This window comes from Meleagris gallopavo, chromosome 16 (genome assembly GCF_905368555.1).
Source record: "Meleagris gallopavo chromosome 16, MGAL_WU_HG_1.1, whole genome shotgun sequence".
NCBI classification, from domain to species: Eukaryota; Metazoa; Chordata; class Aves; order Galliformes; family Phasianidae; genus Meleagris; species Meleagris gallopavo.
Window position 1 is genome coordinate 7,464,763 of NC_139419.1, and position 14,753 is coordinate 7,479,515.

The 14,753-nt window shown below is 39.9% G+C and overlaps 1 protein-coding gene across 2 annotated transcripts in view; it reads left to right on the forward strand.

Moving 5' to 3' along the window:
• Nucleotides 1-14,514, forward strand: part of BMERB1 (bMERB domain containing 1) — a 48,258-nt gene extending 33,744 nt beyond the window's left edge. The window contains exons 3-7 of one of the 2 annotated variants that reach the window (XR_014886752.1): nt 5,947-6,020; nt 8,285-8,399; nt 9,907-9,989; nt 10,410-10,659; nt 11,252-14,514. Coding sequence is in view for 1 of the 2 variants with exons in the window: in XM_085237334.1 (XP_085093460.1) it covers nt 5,947-6,020; nt 8,285-8,399; nt 9,907-9,989; nt 11,252-11,364 (385 nt within the window). In the remaining variant the exon portion in view is untranslated. The remainder of the gene's footprint in view (nt 1-5,946; nt 6,021-8,284; nt 8,400-9,906; nt 9,990-10,409; nt 10,660-11,251) is intronic. The other variant, XM_085237334.1, reaches the window with a different exon arrangement.
• The last annotated feature ends 239 nt before the right edge of the window (nt 14,515-14,753 follow it).

Consider the following 14,753-nt stretch of genomic DNA (forward strand, 5'->3'; position numbering starts at 1 on the left):
GGAGGGGATATTTAGATGAGATGTCAGGGGGAAGTTTTTCACTGAGAAGGTGATGAGGTGCTGCAACAGGCAGTCCTGAGGGGTTGTGGAAACCCTGTCCCTGGAAGTGTTCAAGGCTAGATTGGATGGGGCCTTGGGCAATCCGATCTAGTATTTCATCTAGCAGTTGGCAACCCTGCCTGCAACCTGGGAGTTGGAAGTTGATGATCCTTCAGGTCCCTTCCAACCTAAGCCATTCTATGATTCTGTAATTTCAGTGGACTCTCTCACTTGCGTTTTGCTATATGTAGGAGAGTATATATAGATCAGCTATGATTCAGCAATGGATCGGAAAGTTCTGAAATGGACTGATTGCCAGTGTTTAAATTCATACCAGATACTTTTATATTCTGTTCATCTTTGATACAAGATGGTAGTTCTTCTGGTTTTAAAAAGAAGAAAAGGTCAAATATGGAAGCTAATAAAGAAGGACGTTTATCATCAATTCTGCTAATGATGATACATACAGAAAACTTGAGGTTCCTGCTTCTACTGCCCAACAACAAAAAATAAAACTACCAGACCAATGCAAATTAACTACACAGATAAGTTGTCCCTGTGCTTCTACATTCACTCTTCTGTATAATATTGTAATAGGTCTTAAACACTTCCGAATATATATCCAACTACTCCATTGTATATTTTTAGACAAATTATCTTAGACAGTTTTTGTCGAAATACATTTCCTTCCATAGTGGGGCATTCCCAGGAATGCTCTTGTTCCTGTTAGTAGTGAAGCTAACAGTAACACTTCATAACTGACAGAGGAGATGGCTGGGCTCAAGAGAATTTAACGATGTCAGTAAGAATGAAATACAGACAGCTTCTTTAGACAATGTTCTGAATTTCTGTGAAGTATGCCTAAAATGTGACCTCCAGGGACTGGGATTTTCAAGTCCTGCCATCTTCAACTGAATGAAATGACAGCTGAATTACAGCATCACTTTACAACGTTGCAGTCCAGTGCTTTCATCCACCGCTCTTCCACTGAAGAGTGCTTTTAGCAAGAAAAGTCAGACTTGCTTAATTTAATAGTTAAAGGTAATAATAGGATTTTGATTTGTAACCCAATGTGTGAAGCAGGCTGGTCAGCAATCTGTTATCTGAGTTGCCAGCTTTGTGTCTTCCAGTCTGAGAAACACAAGATGCTGAGCTCAGTAATAAAGTGATAATCACATATTGTGAGGGCTGCTTCAAAAGTAATGCCTCCTGTTTTATTATGGTGACCCATGATGTCACGAGGCGGATGTTGGTGGAATGACAGTGGAAACTGAACCTTTCCACCAATATCCCATGATATTTTGTTGCCGTGTGACAAACGGTAGCAGAGGAGCATTCTGACAGAGTGGTGTCAGACATGGAAGTGTGTATAAAGCAAAGGGGTTTTTCTTCCATGTGGAAAACATGGCACCACTGATTTTCATGGACACTTGCTGAACATTGATGGAGACTGAACAGTGGCTGTTTGCACACTGAGGCACTGGTGGTGTGTTTCAGCAGTAGTGACAGTGACAGCTGGTCACCTCTGCTGGTGCAGACTTATGAACGTGGCATGCAGCTCTTGTTCATCGCTGGCAAAAATGCACAGGTAATGGTGGTGACTGTGTTGCAAAATAGTGTTTTGTAGCTGAGAATTTGCTCTATCCAATAATGTTATTGTTCTCTTTGCATCTGTTGTGGTTTCCATGGAAATAAATAGGAGGCATTACTTTCAGAGTGATCTACATAGTTCTAACCCACAAATCTTAAACATTTGACAAGCTTGTTGGCTTTCTTTTTCTTTGTCAGACCATTACAGTGAACATTTACTGGTTTTCCTATTGCCTTTTACTGTCATTTTTGCCTTTTTTTTCTTCACTTCTTGAAGAAAGCATGGTTATAGCTAGCTACTGGCTTTTATAACAGGGAGTCAGGTTTTCCCCAGCTGTAAAGAAGAACTATCATGGAACAATTTTTATTGAAACAAAACAAAACACTCCTTCCATTTTCAGTACAGAATATTTTGTTTTTAGTTACTCTCTGTCTGCCATTATCTTCCACAGCCTCAGAGACCCTCCAGGGCACAGCTGAACGGGAGGTCACCTTTATTTCTTTGCCCTGCACCCCCTTGTCCAGATGGTGGATGACAGAGGTGACTCATGCTGTCACCTCACTTGTGGATCTTATGGGAAGGACAGTGCCTGCAGCATTCTGCTGCTGGTAATTGGACCAAAGAAACATGTATCAGGGTTGAGTCACCATGCCCGATTACTGAAGACTCTTCCGACCCATTTCTTTTCCTGTCATTTTGTGACATGTTTAGAAAATCCTTTGCTCATGCTGTTTAATCGTTTTGAGCTATTTTATCATTTTTAGGGGCAACAAAGAATCTGCTTTTAGGTTTTGATAAAATAGTTTGAAATACCAAGAAAGAAAATAATACAAGCTTCTGTGATGTATCTCCAAGCGTACAGAAGGTTTCTTGCAATAAGCCATCAAAAACCAGAAAAGCAGAATTACATACTGTGTGTCAGGAAAGTCCAACCCTAGCTCAATCCTATTTCAGTTTCTCCAGGAATGGATTTGGGCTCTTAATAAAATAAATGTTTTATCATCCTCATAACTCATATATTCAGGATTGATGGGCAGACATTTAAAGTTTAGCTTGTGGGGAGGAAACAGACATATTGTAACCACTGTTTGGTTTACTGATGCTTTTTCTATGACATCAAAGATGATTTTGCAGGGACTGCAAGAGAGAGTTCAGCAAAGGTTGTGTTGATATAGCAAATTTTATGCATATGTCTTTGGAGATTGCTTAAGTAGATCTGAAAGGTATCATTTCAGTACCCTGGGCTACTCTATAGGGATTCTACTACATTCAGCACAGAACAACAACCTGCTTCTGTTGCTCTCATTTGAGAAGAGCACTGGGTGCACAGGAAGCATAGCAGTGCTCTTAAATAAGCTGGACAATAGTCTGTGCAGCTTTCCCTCCTGTCCATCTTGCAATCTGATGGATCGCACTTAGAAAATGGAACAACATGGAACACCAAGTGCTACAGAATAGTCTCAGCATGTCTCTCCAGCTTCTCTGTAAAAGGTTAAGGGACCCAAAGGGTTTTTGTTTTCTGTGCTACGTGTATTCCTGCTCTCTTTAAGATTGCCAGAGCTCTTTTTATACTTCCTTGAGAGGTCTGACAGTACTACAAATATGCTCTCCATCAAACCCTGGCTATCCAGCACAAGAACCAGAGCACAAAGGGGAAAAAAGAAGGAGGTTCATATAACAGTCTGGATTAAACAGCCTTCCAAGGGCTTTCTTCCCCATGAGTCCTTGTTCTTTTCCCTTTTCTTTGAGAGCAGCAAGGTTACCGCCCTTGCCAGGACATCAGTTGCTGCCCTACATACAGTGTTAAATGCTAGTGAAGAACAGCTATTCTTTCCACTTCCGTTAAGTCAGATGGGATGAATCTATCCCATATCTCTCCTTTAGTAATTTAACCATATCTTTTTTTTTTTTTTTTTATTTAATTTTTTTCCTAATGGGCACCATGGAGTGGATGAGAAACACAAAGGCTGTTTGACACAGATGGGAGGAAAGATGTTCTGTGTGCCTAAGGGATTGGTACAGATGGTCAATTGAATCTTTGGCCATCATCAGAATGCACTGGTCTATGGAACTGGGACTCTGGAGAAGTCACCTGGAGCGTGACTTTTGGAATTGAGGTTGTCACAGAGCTGCTGCAGCCCCTAGGTGCTTGTCCACATTTTCACTTCTCTCCTGTGAGTTATGATACAGGAGAACGAAGTGCAAAGTATGCATATGGAGAGTGCAAAATTTACACTCTGCAGTCAGGTGGAAAAGAAAAAAGAAACCTAAAATATGGGGACAATTGCATCTACAATTGCTGAAAGAGTATACAGCCTGTACTTTTCCCACCAATAGCTAATATGGAGCATAGGGACTCCACAGGGACTCCCAGACGTAGATGATTTTGCTCACTTGGAACATACTGCCAGTGGTATTTTAATGCAATGGCATTAGCTTTTGGAATTTCTTGAGAAGGCAGAGAGCCAAACTGAGGCAGTGAAGTAATAGCATCTTTCAGATCTTTCCAGAATGGGGCCCAATCTTCCTCAAAGGAAAAAAGTAGAAACTCACTGTGCTCTTTACTAGTTGAGGGTCTGACCCTCAGCTATTTGAATACAGCAGTTCAATAGTGAATGTTTCTTGCCAGAAACTATCTTCTTTCTGTTAATCATGGCCATTTTCTTCAAATATATTAACACTCATTATATTAACATGACACCCAAACGGCATGAACATTGAATGAATAAGGCTTCTCACATCCCAGCACAGTTTGAATACTGATTCTCCGAGGGGACAGTGTTTAAGTTTGTTAATTGATAGGAGTCATTTCAGGACCATTTAGCATAATGGAGCTCAAAAGTAAAACAGGCTTTGCTCATGATCAGTATGAATATGAGGAGTCCAAGTAAGAAAAATCCTTTGTATTAAGGTCTCTGCCGCCAGGTGTGCTGAACATACATGGCAGTGAACCATGGGCTAGCCTTGAGGATAACATGCTGATCTTGCCAGTAACAGCAAGCCTTGTAAGCCAGATGCATAGCAGGAGTGCAATGCCTTGAGAGACAATTAAACTTTTATTATCTCAATGACTTCTGGAAGTCCAGAACAGTGCCTGAGCCCCTAAACCAGGAGGTTAGCAATAAAGAATTTTATGAGTGATATTTCACTGTGACATCTGGGAAAGAGAGAAGTAAAAAAGATAGTAGAAACAAGTGTCACAGCACAATGAATGGAAGGGAACTGGCAAAATGGAGTTAATCAAAGCAGCAAGTAAGAAAAGGATCAGCACATTCTAATAACATGAGCAAAGCATCTGAGGCCGGCTCCCCATGGAGACCTGCATTCCGTGCAGAGGTGGCAGGGAGAATAGAAGTTCTTAGGTTGTGATTAAAATCTTATTTGTGTCAGACACACCTACTTTTTCCACTCTTCACTTAATTCTGTAATTTGATTGCATTATCCTTTGTGCACTCGCTCACTCTTACACACATGCTCTAATACCTTGGATTTCCTATCTTGGAATAGCATTGTGACAACCCAAGCTCTGATAGCATGTCAGCTTCCTTTGGGTGCTCAGACAACATGCAAACTGCCTTCAGGCACAGGATTATAGAAAAATAACTCACAGATGTGGGCAGACAAGGATAATATTGGTGACAGCTGAGTTGAAACATGTACAGTTAATTAGATAGGCTCTTTTTGTGATCTTATGGTGTGATTTTCAATGGAAGCCCATGATGCAGCCCTCAGAACAAGTACATGAGCCTTGGCTGCCAATGTGACTCGAGCAGTAAAATACAATGCTTAGAAAGACAGTGCTGAACCTTGCTAACTTCCAGGACTAAGTTATTAGGTCACAAAGAAAATGAGTAGTGGAAGGTAAACCTCATTCTGGATGTGCCAAATACCACACCAGCTTCTGCTGTCCCTTTCCAGGACCACTGCTGCTCTCCCTCTTGCCATTTTCCCAGTGAAAATTGTTGCTGCAATGCGTGCAGCATAGCACATCAATGTTTTCCATAACTATTAAATATATAGAGATACCTGCTCTGTAAGGTTTGATTCAAGATACAACTAAAATAATCTGCAGTGACAAGTTTGACCTCCATACAAATCTGTAAGACAAGTAACCACAGGCTCAACAGCAAAAGCTGTACTATAGTCAGTTGGTGAATGAACTGTGTAAGAATCCCAAGGTTAAAACCCAGCCCTTCAATCTGGTACACATGTCCCAGGAAAGGAACAGTACCACATAGTCATATGAGATCCATCTAGTTCTGTCAACACGGGATGGGATTTGCATGTCTCTGACTGTGCTTTTTCTCTTTCTGCAGGATGGATGACATCCAGCTGTGCAAAGACATTATGAACCTTAAGAAGGAGCTGCAGAGCTTGGTAGCTATCCCAGGTAAAGGCTGTTTCTAACTCAGTATCAGGATAATGCTTGGGCAATGCAGGGGATGGTTTTAGGAGCAAACCTCTGCTCTTCGTGCAGTCAGAAATCTCCCCTCAGGACTGTTTTGTATAGTCTGTCTTCATATATTTCCTTCTTCCTCTGGTCCTTATTTTTATTTCTCTTTTCCTTCTCATCTTTAATCTTCTGGCGTCCACAGTTGTTTTCATGCTGTATTTCACGGCTCCCTTGATGGCAAACCTGCAGATATCACTCAAATAAGGTGCACGTTCCCTTGCTCTTGCACTCCCTTGGGAATCTCGAGGGAACCAACCGGCACGGAGATTGTCGAGCAGAAAAGACAGAGGGTTGAGATAAAAGGGAGAATGGAGGATTTAAAACCATTACTGTGAATGAGAGATTTTTTCCCAGATATACCAATTCATTGTCACAGCTGTTGTTAAATCTCTCTTCCAGAGTAAAAGGAAAAAGGTTCATACAAAAAGCAAGAGGCGAAAGCATGCTTTGCATTCTGTCTTAAATTTACTGCAAATACACTGCTCAGAGATGGAGTTGTGTGCAGTTTTACAATCCTCACATCCAAACTCCAGCGAAATCAATGAGAAGTTGTGCTTTGCTACAGCTTTGCTGTTTTAGATCATCCACAACAGTCCTGCTCTGCTTGAAGTGTTTTGCAGATAGATTTTGAAAACATTGGGAGGCTTCACCAGGCTATCTACATTATGCTCCACATTTTTAGCACCTCTCAGATGTAATCTGTTGCTACCTCACTGCAAAGGACTGGTTTTCACACTCCTTTTGTTACGCTCACCTCTTCCCCCTACATTTTATTGTGCAGCTTTAAACAGCGTTCTCCCCTGGAAGGAGAGAACAGGTCAATCGTGAAATAAAAAAGATGTCCATTTTTCTCTCTCTGAGCCCACATATTCTCATTTAGATAAGAACTCTTCCATTTTTCTCTGCACTCAACAGAGTAGATTCACAATGTTGCTTGTATTCCCCTTCTTTACACTTCTTAGTTACTTAGAGGCGCATTCGATTTGTAACAACGCTGTTGGTACGTTGTTGGTTTTTAAATGAGGTGGGAAAGGATTATGAGTGATGGAAAATAGCTATGAACGAGTACCCTTGCCTCATCTCTTCTGGTCTGCAATTTTCTTAGCCCCTTTATCTTCTACCTAGCTCCTAGGGCTAATCAGTTTGAGGGTTTTGTATGCTATGGTCTGTTTGTTTGTTTTTCCCAATAACCTTTTTGAAACTATCTTCCAGTGACAAAGTGTTAAGCAGAGATCAACAGACAACAGTTTCTCCTCAGCACTCTGCAGATATCAGCGAAAGTTCAGAACTTAAATCTGAGCAGTTCCAGCAGCACCACCTTTTGGCAAGAATACTTTCACCTTAACAAAGGCTGTGCTGGCATTCCCACAAAACAGAGTGCTTACAGAGCGTGTACCTAACCTAGAAAAAACACTTTCCAGAAATGGGTTCATCCGTAGCACCTAAATCAGAATTTTCCTTTCAATACAGATCTGTGCAGGGCCCTGCTCTTTGGTTTCAGTGGATGTGAGCTAGCTGACTGCAGTCAACATGAGGCTTTTAGTTTATGGTACTATGCCACAATACAGGCTGAATGCATTTCAAGCATTTGGCAGCTGGTTTTCTAAAGAGAGGAGGGGGTGGGAGAGCACGTTTCACAGTCCATGAAGAGGGCAGATGGAAAGAAGTGGAAAGTAGCTCCTATTATCAGCAGTGTAAAGAGAAGTTGCCTTGTAGCCAGATTTTATTTTACAATGGTTCTGCCTGTCATGAAATAGAGAGAAATTGTTCCTTTTGGAGTGTTCTCATTTTCCCTGAGGTTAAGAGGAGCTGGTGTATTTTAATGAAGAAAAATGGACTGTGTTTTTTTTTTTTTTTTTTCCTGTTACTGGAGGTGTTGGGGATTTTCTGTTCTTGGTTCTGTGTTTTAAAGCCAAAACACTTCTTTAAAAAGATAGCAAAATATCAGAGTAGCACCTTATAGGGTAATTTAGCATTGAAGTAATAGCCTTGACAAGCCTTTCACAAAGACTGTAGCTCACTAACTGAACAAAAACAAGAGATGGTAAGTAGAAGAAAGGAGACAGCAGACAGAACTTGATGGTTTTGCAAAGTCACGGACTTCCATCACCAAAACATTCTTAGACAGCTGCAGTTCCCCTGCCCAGCTTCCTGGAATCTGAAGTAACAGTTTTTTTCCTCCCTGCCCTATTTTTGACCAGAAAAAGAAAAAACAAAGATGGAGAAACAAAGAGAAGATGAACTGATTCAGAAGATTCATAGACTGGTGCAAAAAAGAGATTTTCTTGTAGATGATGCAGAGGTGGAGAGATTACGGTAAGAACTAAAAACAACCAAATTCATGCTCAAGATTTCATTAGCCTAATTCTGCACTGGAGTAAGTGAGAACATTTATATTGACAAGAGAGAACTGGTCTTTTAAAACCAGTTACCAAATTAAAGGCTTCTACCTTATTCTGTGGAAAAAGGAAAACAAAAAACTAAATTACAGCACTTCTGTTCTCCATGCCATAAATGTCCTAATTGACACCCCATGATGACAGAGGGGTTTAGACATCATCAGAATATGACTGGGCATTTACCATTACAAATGGAAGGATTGTCACTGCTGCCAGAGGATCTTATCACTGGCAGTACAGACATCTCAATTATTATCATTGGTTTTTTAAATACAAAGTTTGCTCTCACTATTCTTTCCATATTGTAGCATTAAAAAAGAAATGGAAATGCAATTCTAATATAGGTCTACCTAACCTAAACGATAAGTGAGTTGGGAATCTCAGCCCAGAGTCACAGTCTTCCTATACAGCTGATTTTGAGCTGCTGTACTGAGTTCCAATGTCACATAAATAGTCAGGATTTTACTGTTTCTTCCCCTTTAATTCAGCAGTAATGATTCAAGGCCCCATCAGCCCATTTAGCATGAATGACAGTATCTATTCCAACACATTTAAATTCTAAGCAGGCAAAGGACAAGAGGGAAGAAAGCTTGCCAGTCCTGCAGTTGATCAAAGAGAGCAGGCCAAAGGCAGCAGGCTGACAAAAAGCCTGAGCTAATAACGTAATCCAGAGCTGGTTCTGTATGCAAATCACAAATGCTGGCAGTAGCCAGACACTACAGAAGCCTAATTGTAGGCTTCTGAAAGCACAGTGCCACGCACTGTGCAGATGTGGCTACATTAGCGTTGATTCACAGTTGCAGTAATACCTGATGCTTTGCTTTAAAACTTTGGACAAACTCTGTTTTACTCTGAAATACTCCAACAGTGCTCCCATTCTTAGTGTTTAAATAAGCTAGCAGAGAAACTAACACAATAACATCTTTATTGGAGGCTATCAAGGACAGCAACATAATCTTGTGCCCAAGATAATATTGTGGTCCTTATGGAAACAGAAACATACTTTGTTTTGGTGAAGACTATGCCAGTGGAATAATGTAAGATCTCATTTTGTTTAAGTTGATGTTTAAACTAAGCTTTATTTTGTAGAGGAAGGATGGTGAATGAGTTTGGGGCAATCTTAAAGTTGATGATGCTTTATGGTTTAAATCTACTGATCAGAGAATATAGCAAATCCAACACTGTTAGTAAAGAGTAAAGAGCTGTGGGGAAAAGTTTCTTTGAATTCAAGAAGAGACTCATTCATGTTTTCATTTAGGCAACTATTGTGCTTTAATAAGCAGCAAAAAAAAAAAAAAAAAAAAAAAAAAGCTTTTGACAAGAACAAAGCCCCTCATTTACTAGTGATTTGATCATAGCTGTTGTGGTTTTTACTGTCCTGTTTGCCAAGAAAGTATAGACTAACATACTTCCTTTTTTTCCAGAGAGAAAGAAGAAGACAAGGAGATGGCTGAATTTCTACGTACTAAGTTAAAACCCTTAGACAAAGCAACACAGTCCCTTACCAGTGAGTTCCTAAACATTAAGAAAGATAAGAGGAATAATCCCAAGGACAACTGGATAGAAGGGTGTTATCAGTGGATGTTGGGCCAACCACTGCCAAACCTAGACTACAGCCACTTAGAATTTGGATGCCCATTTATCCCTTAAAACCTGAATCCACATACCACCACTTAAAGATTGTTTTTTACATTTTAAATATGCAAATTATATTGGTATATGCATATTAGCACAACCTGCTTTTGTAAGCAACTGGTTGTTGGTGTTATTTTTTTTTCTTCTAATCATTTTCCCTTCTAGTTTCACAAAAATGTCTGGAAAACCCTCATAAGCTATATGGTAGGATATCTGAAGTCAAGACTGTCTAGTTTACAGCTGGCAAGATGTATAATTGCAAATTTTTTTTTTTTTTTTTTAACTTCCACAGCTGCCCCAAGTCTCCTGCATCTTACCACCAAAAATAAGCTTCAGTCATCTCAACCAAATTGATTACAGATAGTACTACAAACACACACATTTCTTGATCCCTGGGAAGCTTTTAGCTCCAATTTTCACACAAAATTGTCACAGCAGGAATTTTAAAAGGAATTATTAGATTGATTTTCACCTGTCAGACATGGAAATGGTTAAGTGAGAGCAGTGTCCATGGATGGTAAATTTGGTCCCATGCTGAAGAGGTTAGTATCCAAACACCACTTTGCATAGATCAACACCTTGCTATAGAACATTCAGGAAAACATGCAATGACTGAAGTATGAGGTTTGCAGAAACATTTTCGAGATCCATCGCTAATTATTTATATCCTTTTAGCATGACTTATCTTCATTGTTAATTTATTTTGTGTTTATTAAATACACTGTTAGGGCTCCCAAAAAATGGAAGCCTGCCTTTTTCTTGTTCTCCTAGTTAGGGCATCCAAGCCTGATAGAATAACCTTTACTGAGATTCTTATTCTTCAGATCTGTATTTAGAGATGCTCAGTACAGTAAGTGATTCTCTGAGGAAGGACCTTTTATCTGACCATGCATCTGTGAATATGAATACCTGGACTGAACAAGATGCAAGCAGCTTACCCTCAGGGATGTCTGGATTCTTTAACCCTTCCTAGTTACTTCCTCAAAATAAGGATAAGGCATCTTGAATATTATCACTGAAACAGAAATTTAAAAGGTTTGGAGGTAGATGGGGAGAATAATTAGTTATATACTTTAAGCCAGAAGCAGGAAGGAATAGCTTGATTGTAATGGTGTCCTGTCTTGAACACTGCAGGCAGCCCAACAGAAAAGAAGGCAGAACCTCCTCCAAGCAAGCCCGCCATTGCCAAGGCAGGATTGGCCATCATTAAAGATTGCTGTGGAGCCACACAATGCAGCATCATGTAGCTCTGGGCTCTCTACCGTGTTTGTTGTCTTTTCAGATGTTTTCATTGAAGGAAACTGTAGGGTAGAGGCATTTAACAGCATCCCACTAAATGAATGAAGATCAACTGTGGTACAGCTGTAATACGTGGAATGTACAATGGCAGGTTCTTCACTGTTGCATGGATCACTCAACACGCATGCCTAAAAAAGCAAGAAATCCATATAGTGGCTGTCCAGTGACCAGAAGAGATCTGTAATAGTGTTAACAAAAATATCCCTGTGATAAAAGTGAAAGAAGTTTCATCAAGTAATGTGTAAAAAAGCAATTTTAGTAGGTCACTTCATAAGAATTTGTTGTATACGTTTTCCCTCTCACAAACAACACTCAAACATTTGCTGGAATATTCTATTTTGGCTACTTTTTAAAATAAGAGCCACAAATAGCACTGCAGTATGTAGGACAACCGATAGATTAAATTAAACAATTTTAGGGTAACTGATGTTACATGCAAAATAAGCAGCACACTACTTGTAAGTTAACTACTTCGCTGTGAAGTTTCACTTGGAATTGTTTCTCAAAACTAAACGTCAGTAACAAGGATGTTGCAAGTAGATATAGACCTTATACCCTCTGATTTCTGAGTTACTCAAAATATGCTTTCACCGGGGAAAATAAGTCTTGGTAAAGCTCTAGAAAGCACAGCTACAGTGATTGGTAAGTAAAGGATTATTCCAGCTGTCTTATTTCTCTCATAGCTCTCCTCCTCACATAGAGTCAGAGGGGTAATTGCAAAATTTTTTGCCTACTAAATTTGTATGCATTATGAGATTACCTGCCAGTGGTGGGCTGCTGGGAGAAGAGCTGAACACATCAACACAGAAACTAATAGCTTAAAACCAACTATTAATTGCATAATTAATGACCATGAGAAATAAAAGCTATCAAGCATGGGGAGACATTAGCTACCCAATACAAATTGGCCACAAGACAAATAGAAAAATACAGCAGATACTTGTGGTATGAAGATGATCATATTCTACACAATAGGTTTGAAATTAAGGGCAATACGGAAAGATTTGTGTGTTTCTCCATTTAATGCATTTCTGGTCTCTATGCAGATTAAAACTTGTAGAATTTAATATTAGCTGTCAGTAGCTGGTATGTGTGTGACTACTCCATATAAGTGTATTGTGATAGGTGTAAATAGTAAAATAAATGTACATGATAAGATGTGATAACAATCTCAGGCTTAGAATTAACAAACTGATAGCAAAAAGTCCTTCAAGTAAGAAAGTTTTGAAGAGTAACTTCAACTTTGCAAAACCAGCCAAGTTAAATGTGCACTTGTATACAAAAGAACCACAGTTACGCATAAGGGGGAAAAATACCAACAGCAGAGCTACCCAAAAAGAATAGACATGTTTTTAGAGAAAGTATCTTAGCAAGTTTTGAGGAGAAACACCATCAAGAGTAAATCTAAATGTTCTTGTACAAATTAAAAACAACTCTCTAGAATTGGACTGGTTCAATGAAGAACATTCACATTTCCAGGATCACTGCAGACTTACTTGTGACACAGGACTGGCAGCGATAAGATCCTTAAGATTTAAGGGTTGAGGAAGAAATAACACCAAAGGTTTCCACTAAGACATGAAGCACATTAAATACTTAGTTCAAAGATGTGGAAAGAAAACATATCGAAGGCTGAATAGCCAAATACAGTTGGACACCCTCGCTGATACACAACATATAAGGCTCTGTAGCTGTTAACAGCTACTCTGGTATGAGTTGGAGGCTGTATAGTGCCTGTGTACTTATGGGAGTTCTGGTGGGACTGCTTTGCCTATAGGGGAAAATACACATGGGAGGGCAAGGAATGACCACTGACTTCTGGTCAGTTCAGCAGAATTTGCTGGTACCCTGTTAAGATACTGATAATTCCTGATGTCTTAAGGTATAGATGTGTTACATCTATACAAAGTCAAAGGGAAGTTAAAAAAAATAATCACAACTTGCAGTGAAGCCTTAGAAGGGTCCACTGTTACAGTATACAATCAAGTATCACAAATGCCAGTAAGTGAAGGGATTCACATACAGGTATCAGAAGGCAAGAGGTGACTTAGAGTTTAAACCAGGCTGTGCTGATGACCAGGATACATCTTATGTGCCACACAGCTGCCTACCACCACTCTCTTAGAAAGAAAAAGCAATCAGCAAAACATAGGTATGTATTTAAAATTTCACTGACATAAAATGAAGCTACACAGCACTGGGATTCAGCAGGCATGACTACAAAGCTCTAATTAAAATGAAGGAAAAGCCCAACAAATGTGAACATGATATGCCCTGAGGGACTTGATAAACAGCAGTATTAGTGAAAGTAAGCTTTACTTCCAGAAGCAGTACGTTGGCTGAAAGGTTTTCCTTATGTGGCTCCTTTGGATGGGGAGTTTGCAATGCTGTTCCACAATAAAGTTGTTTTCTTTCTTAAAAAAAAAAAAAAAAAAAAAAAAGACTGAGTTCTCAGCTGGGGTCAGCAGCACTGGCAACTGGCATACAGTGCTGTCCATCCAGAACACAGCAGAGCCCTGATGGGGTTCAATCACAACAGCTGTGATTGAACAAATTAAACTTGGGAACTGTGCAGAAATCTTGGTCCTTGTGTTAAGAAATGAGACAAAAACACAGTATTTACCCTCAGGCATCATAGCTTCCATGACCCAATGAATACAGAACAGTGTGCACACCCCCCCACTTCAAAACCAGCAGAAAACTTGAGACAAGAACATGTAGGTGGCCACACAGCACACCTGCCATCATTTCAGAGCCAATTCTCCAATGCCTGTTACTGCCTGCAAAGAGGAAATCTGTTTGACCAAAACACCTAAAGCCTTTTCTTGAAGTTTTGGATGTTCATCCAACCAGAAAGGCAGCAAGGCATCAGAGAGAAGGAAATTGGAGGTAGATTTAACACTTCTCTGTGAGCTGGTAAACATGGCTAAGCTCTGGGAAGGATGTCAGTTTGCAATGAAAAAAGTGACAGAGTGCTATTTGTACTGATCAGTAGTTCTACCAGCAAATGGTTCTCTTGTACCCTTCCCCTAGGTCTGCTGACTCTTCAGCAAAGTTAAATGTATTTCCAAATAAACTAAGCTGCTGTGTTATACCAAGTACGTGTTGTTTTGCTCTCAATACCAAAGGAAGCGGTTGTGAGTTACAATGGGTTGCATTCACTACGCTGTACTTTTCAAAACAAGAAAAGCACAAGAAAAAGGATTTGCTAAGTTAGTACTGCAACTGAAATAGTTCTTACTGGAAAAAAAAAGTTCCTCCAGCAGGCCCCACAGGAAAGCAAACAGTTGGCCAGTGTCACAACTGTCCCAGACAGCTTTGAAACCTCACAGCAGCC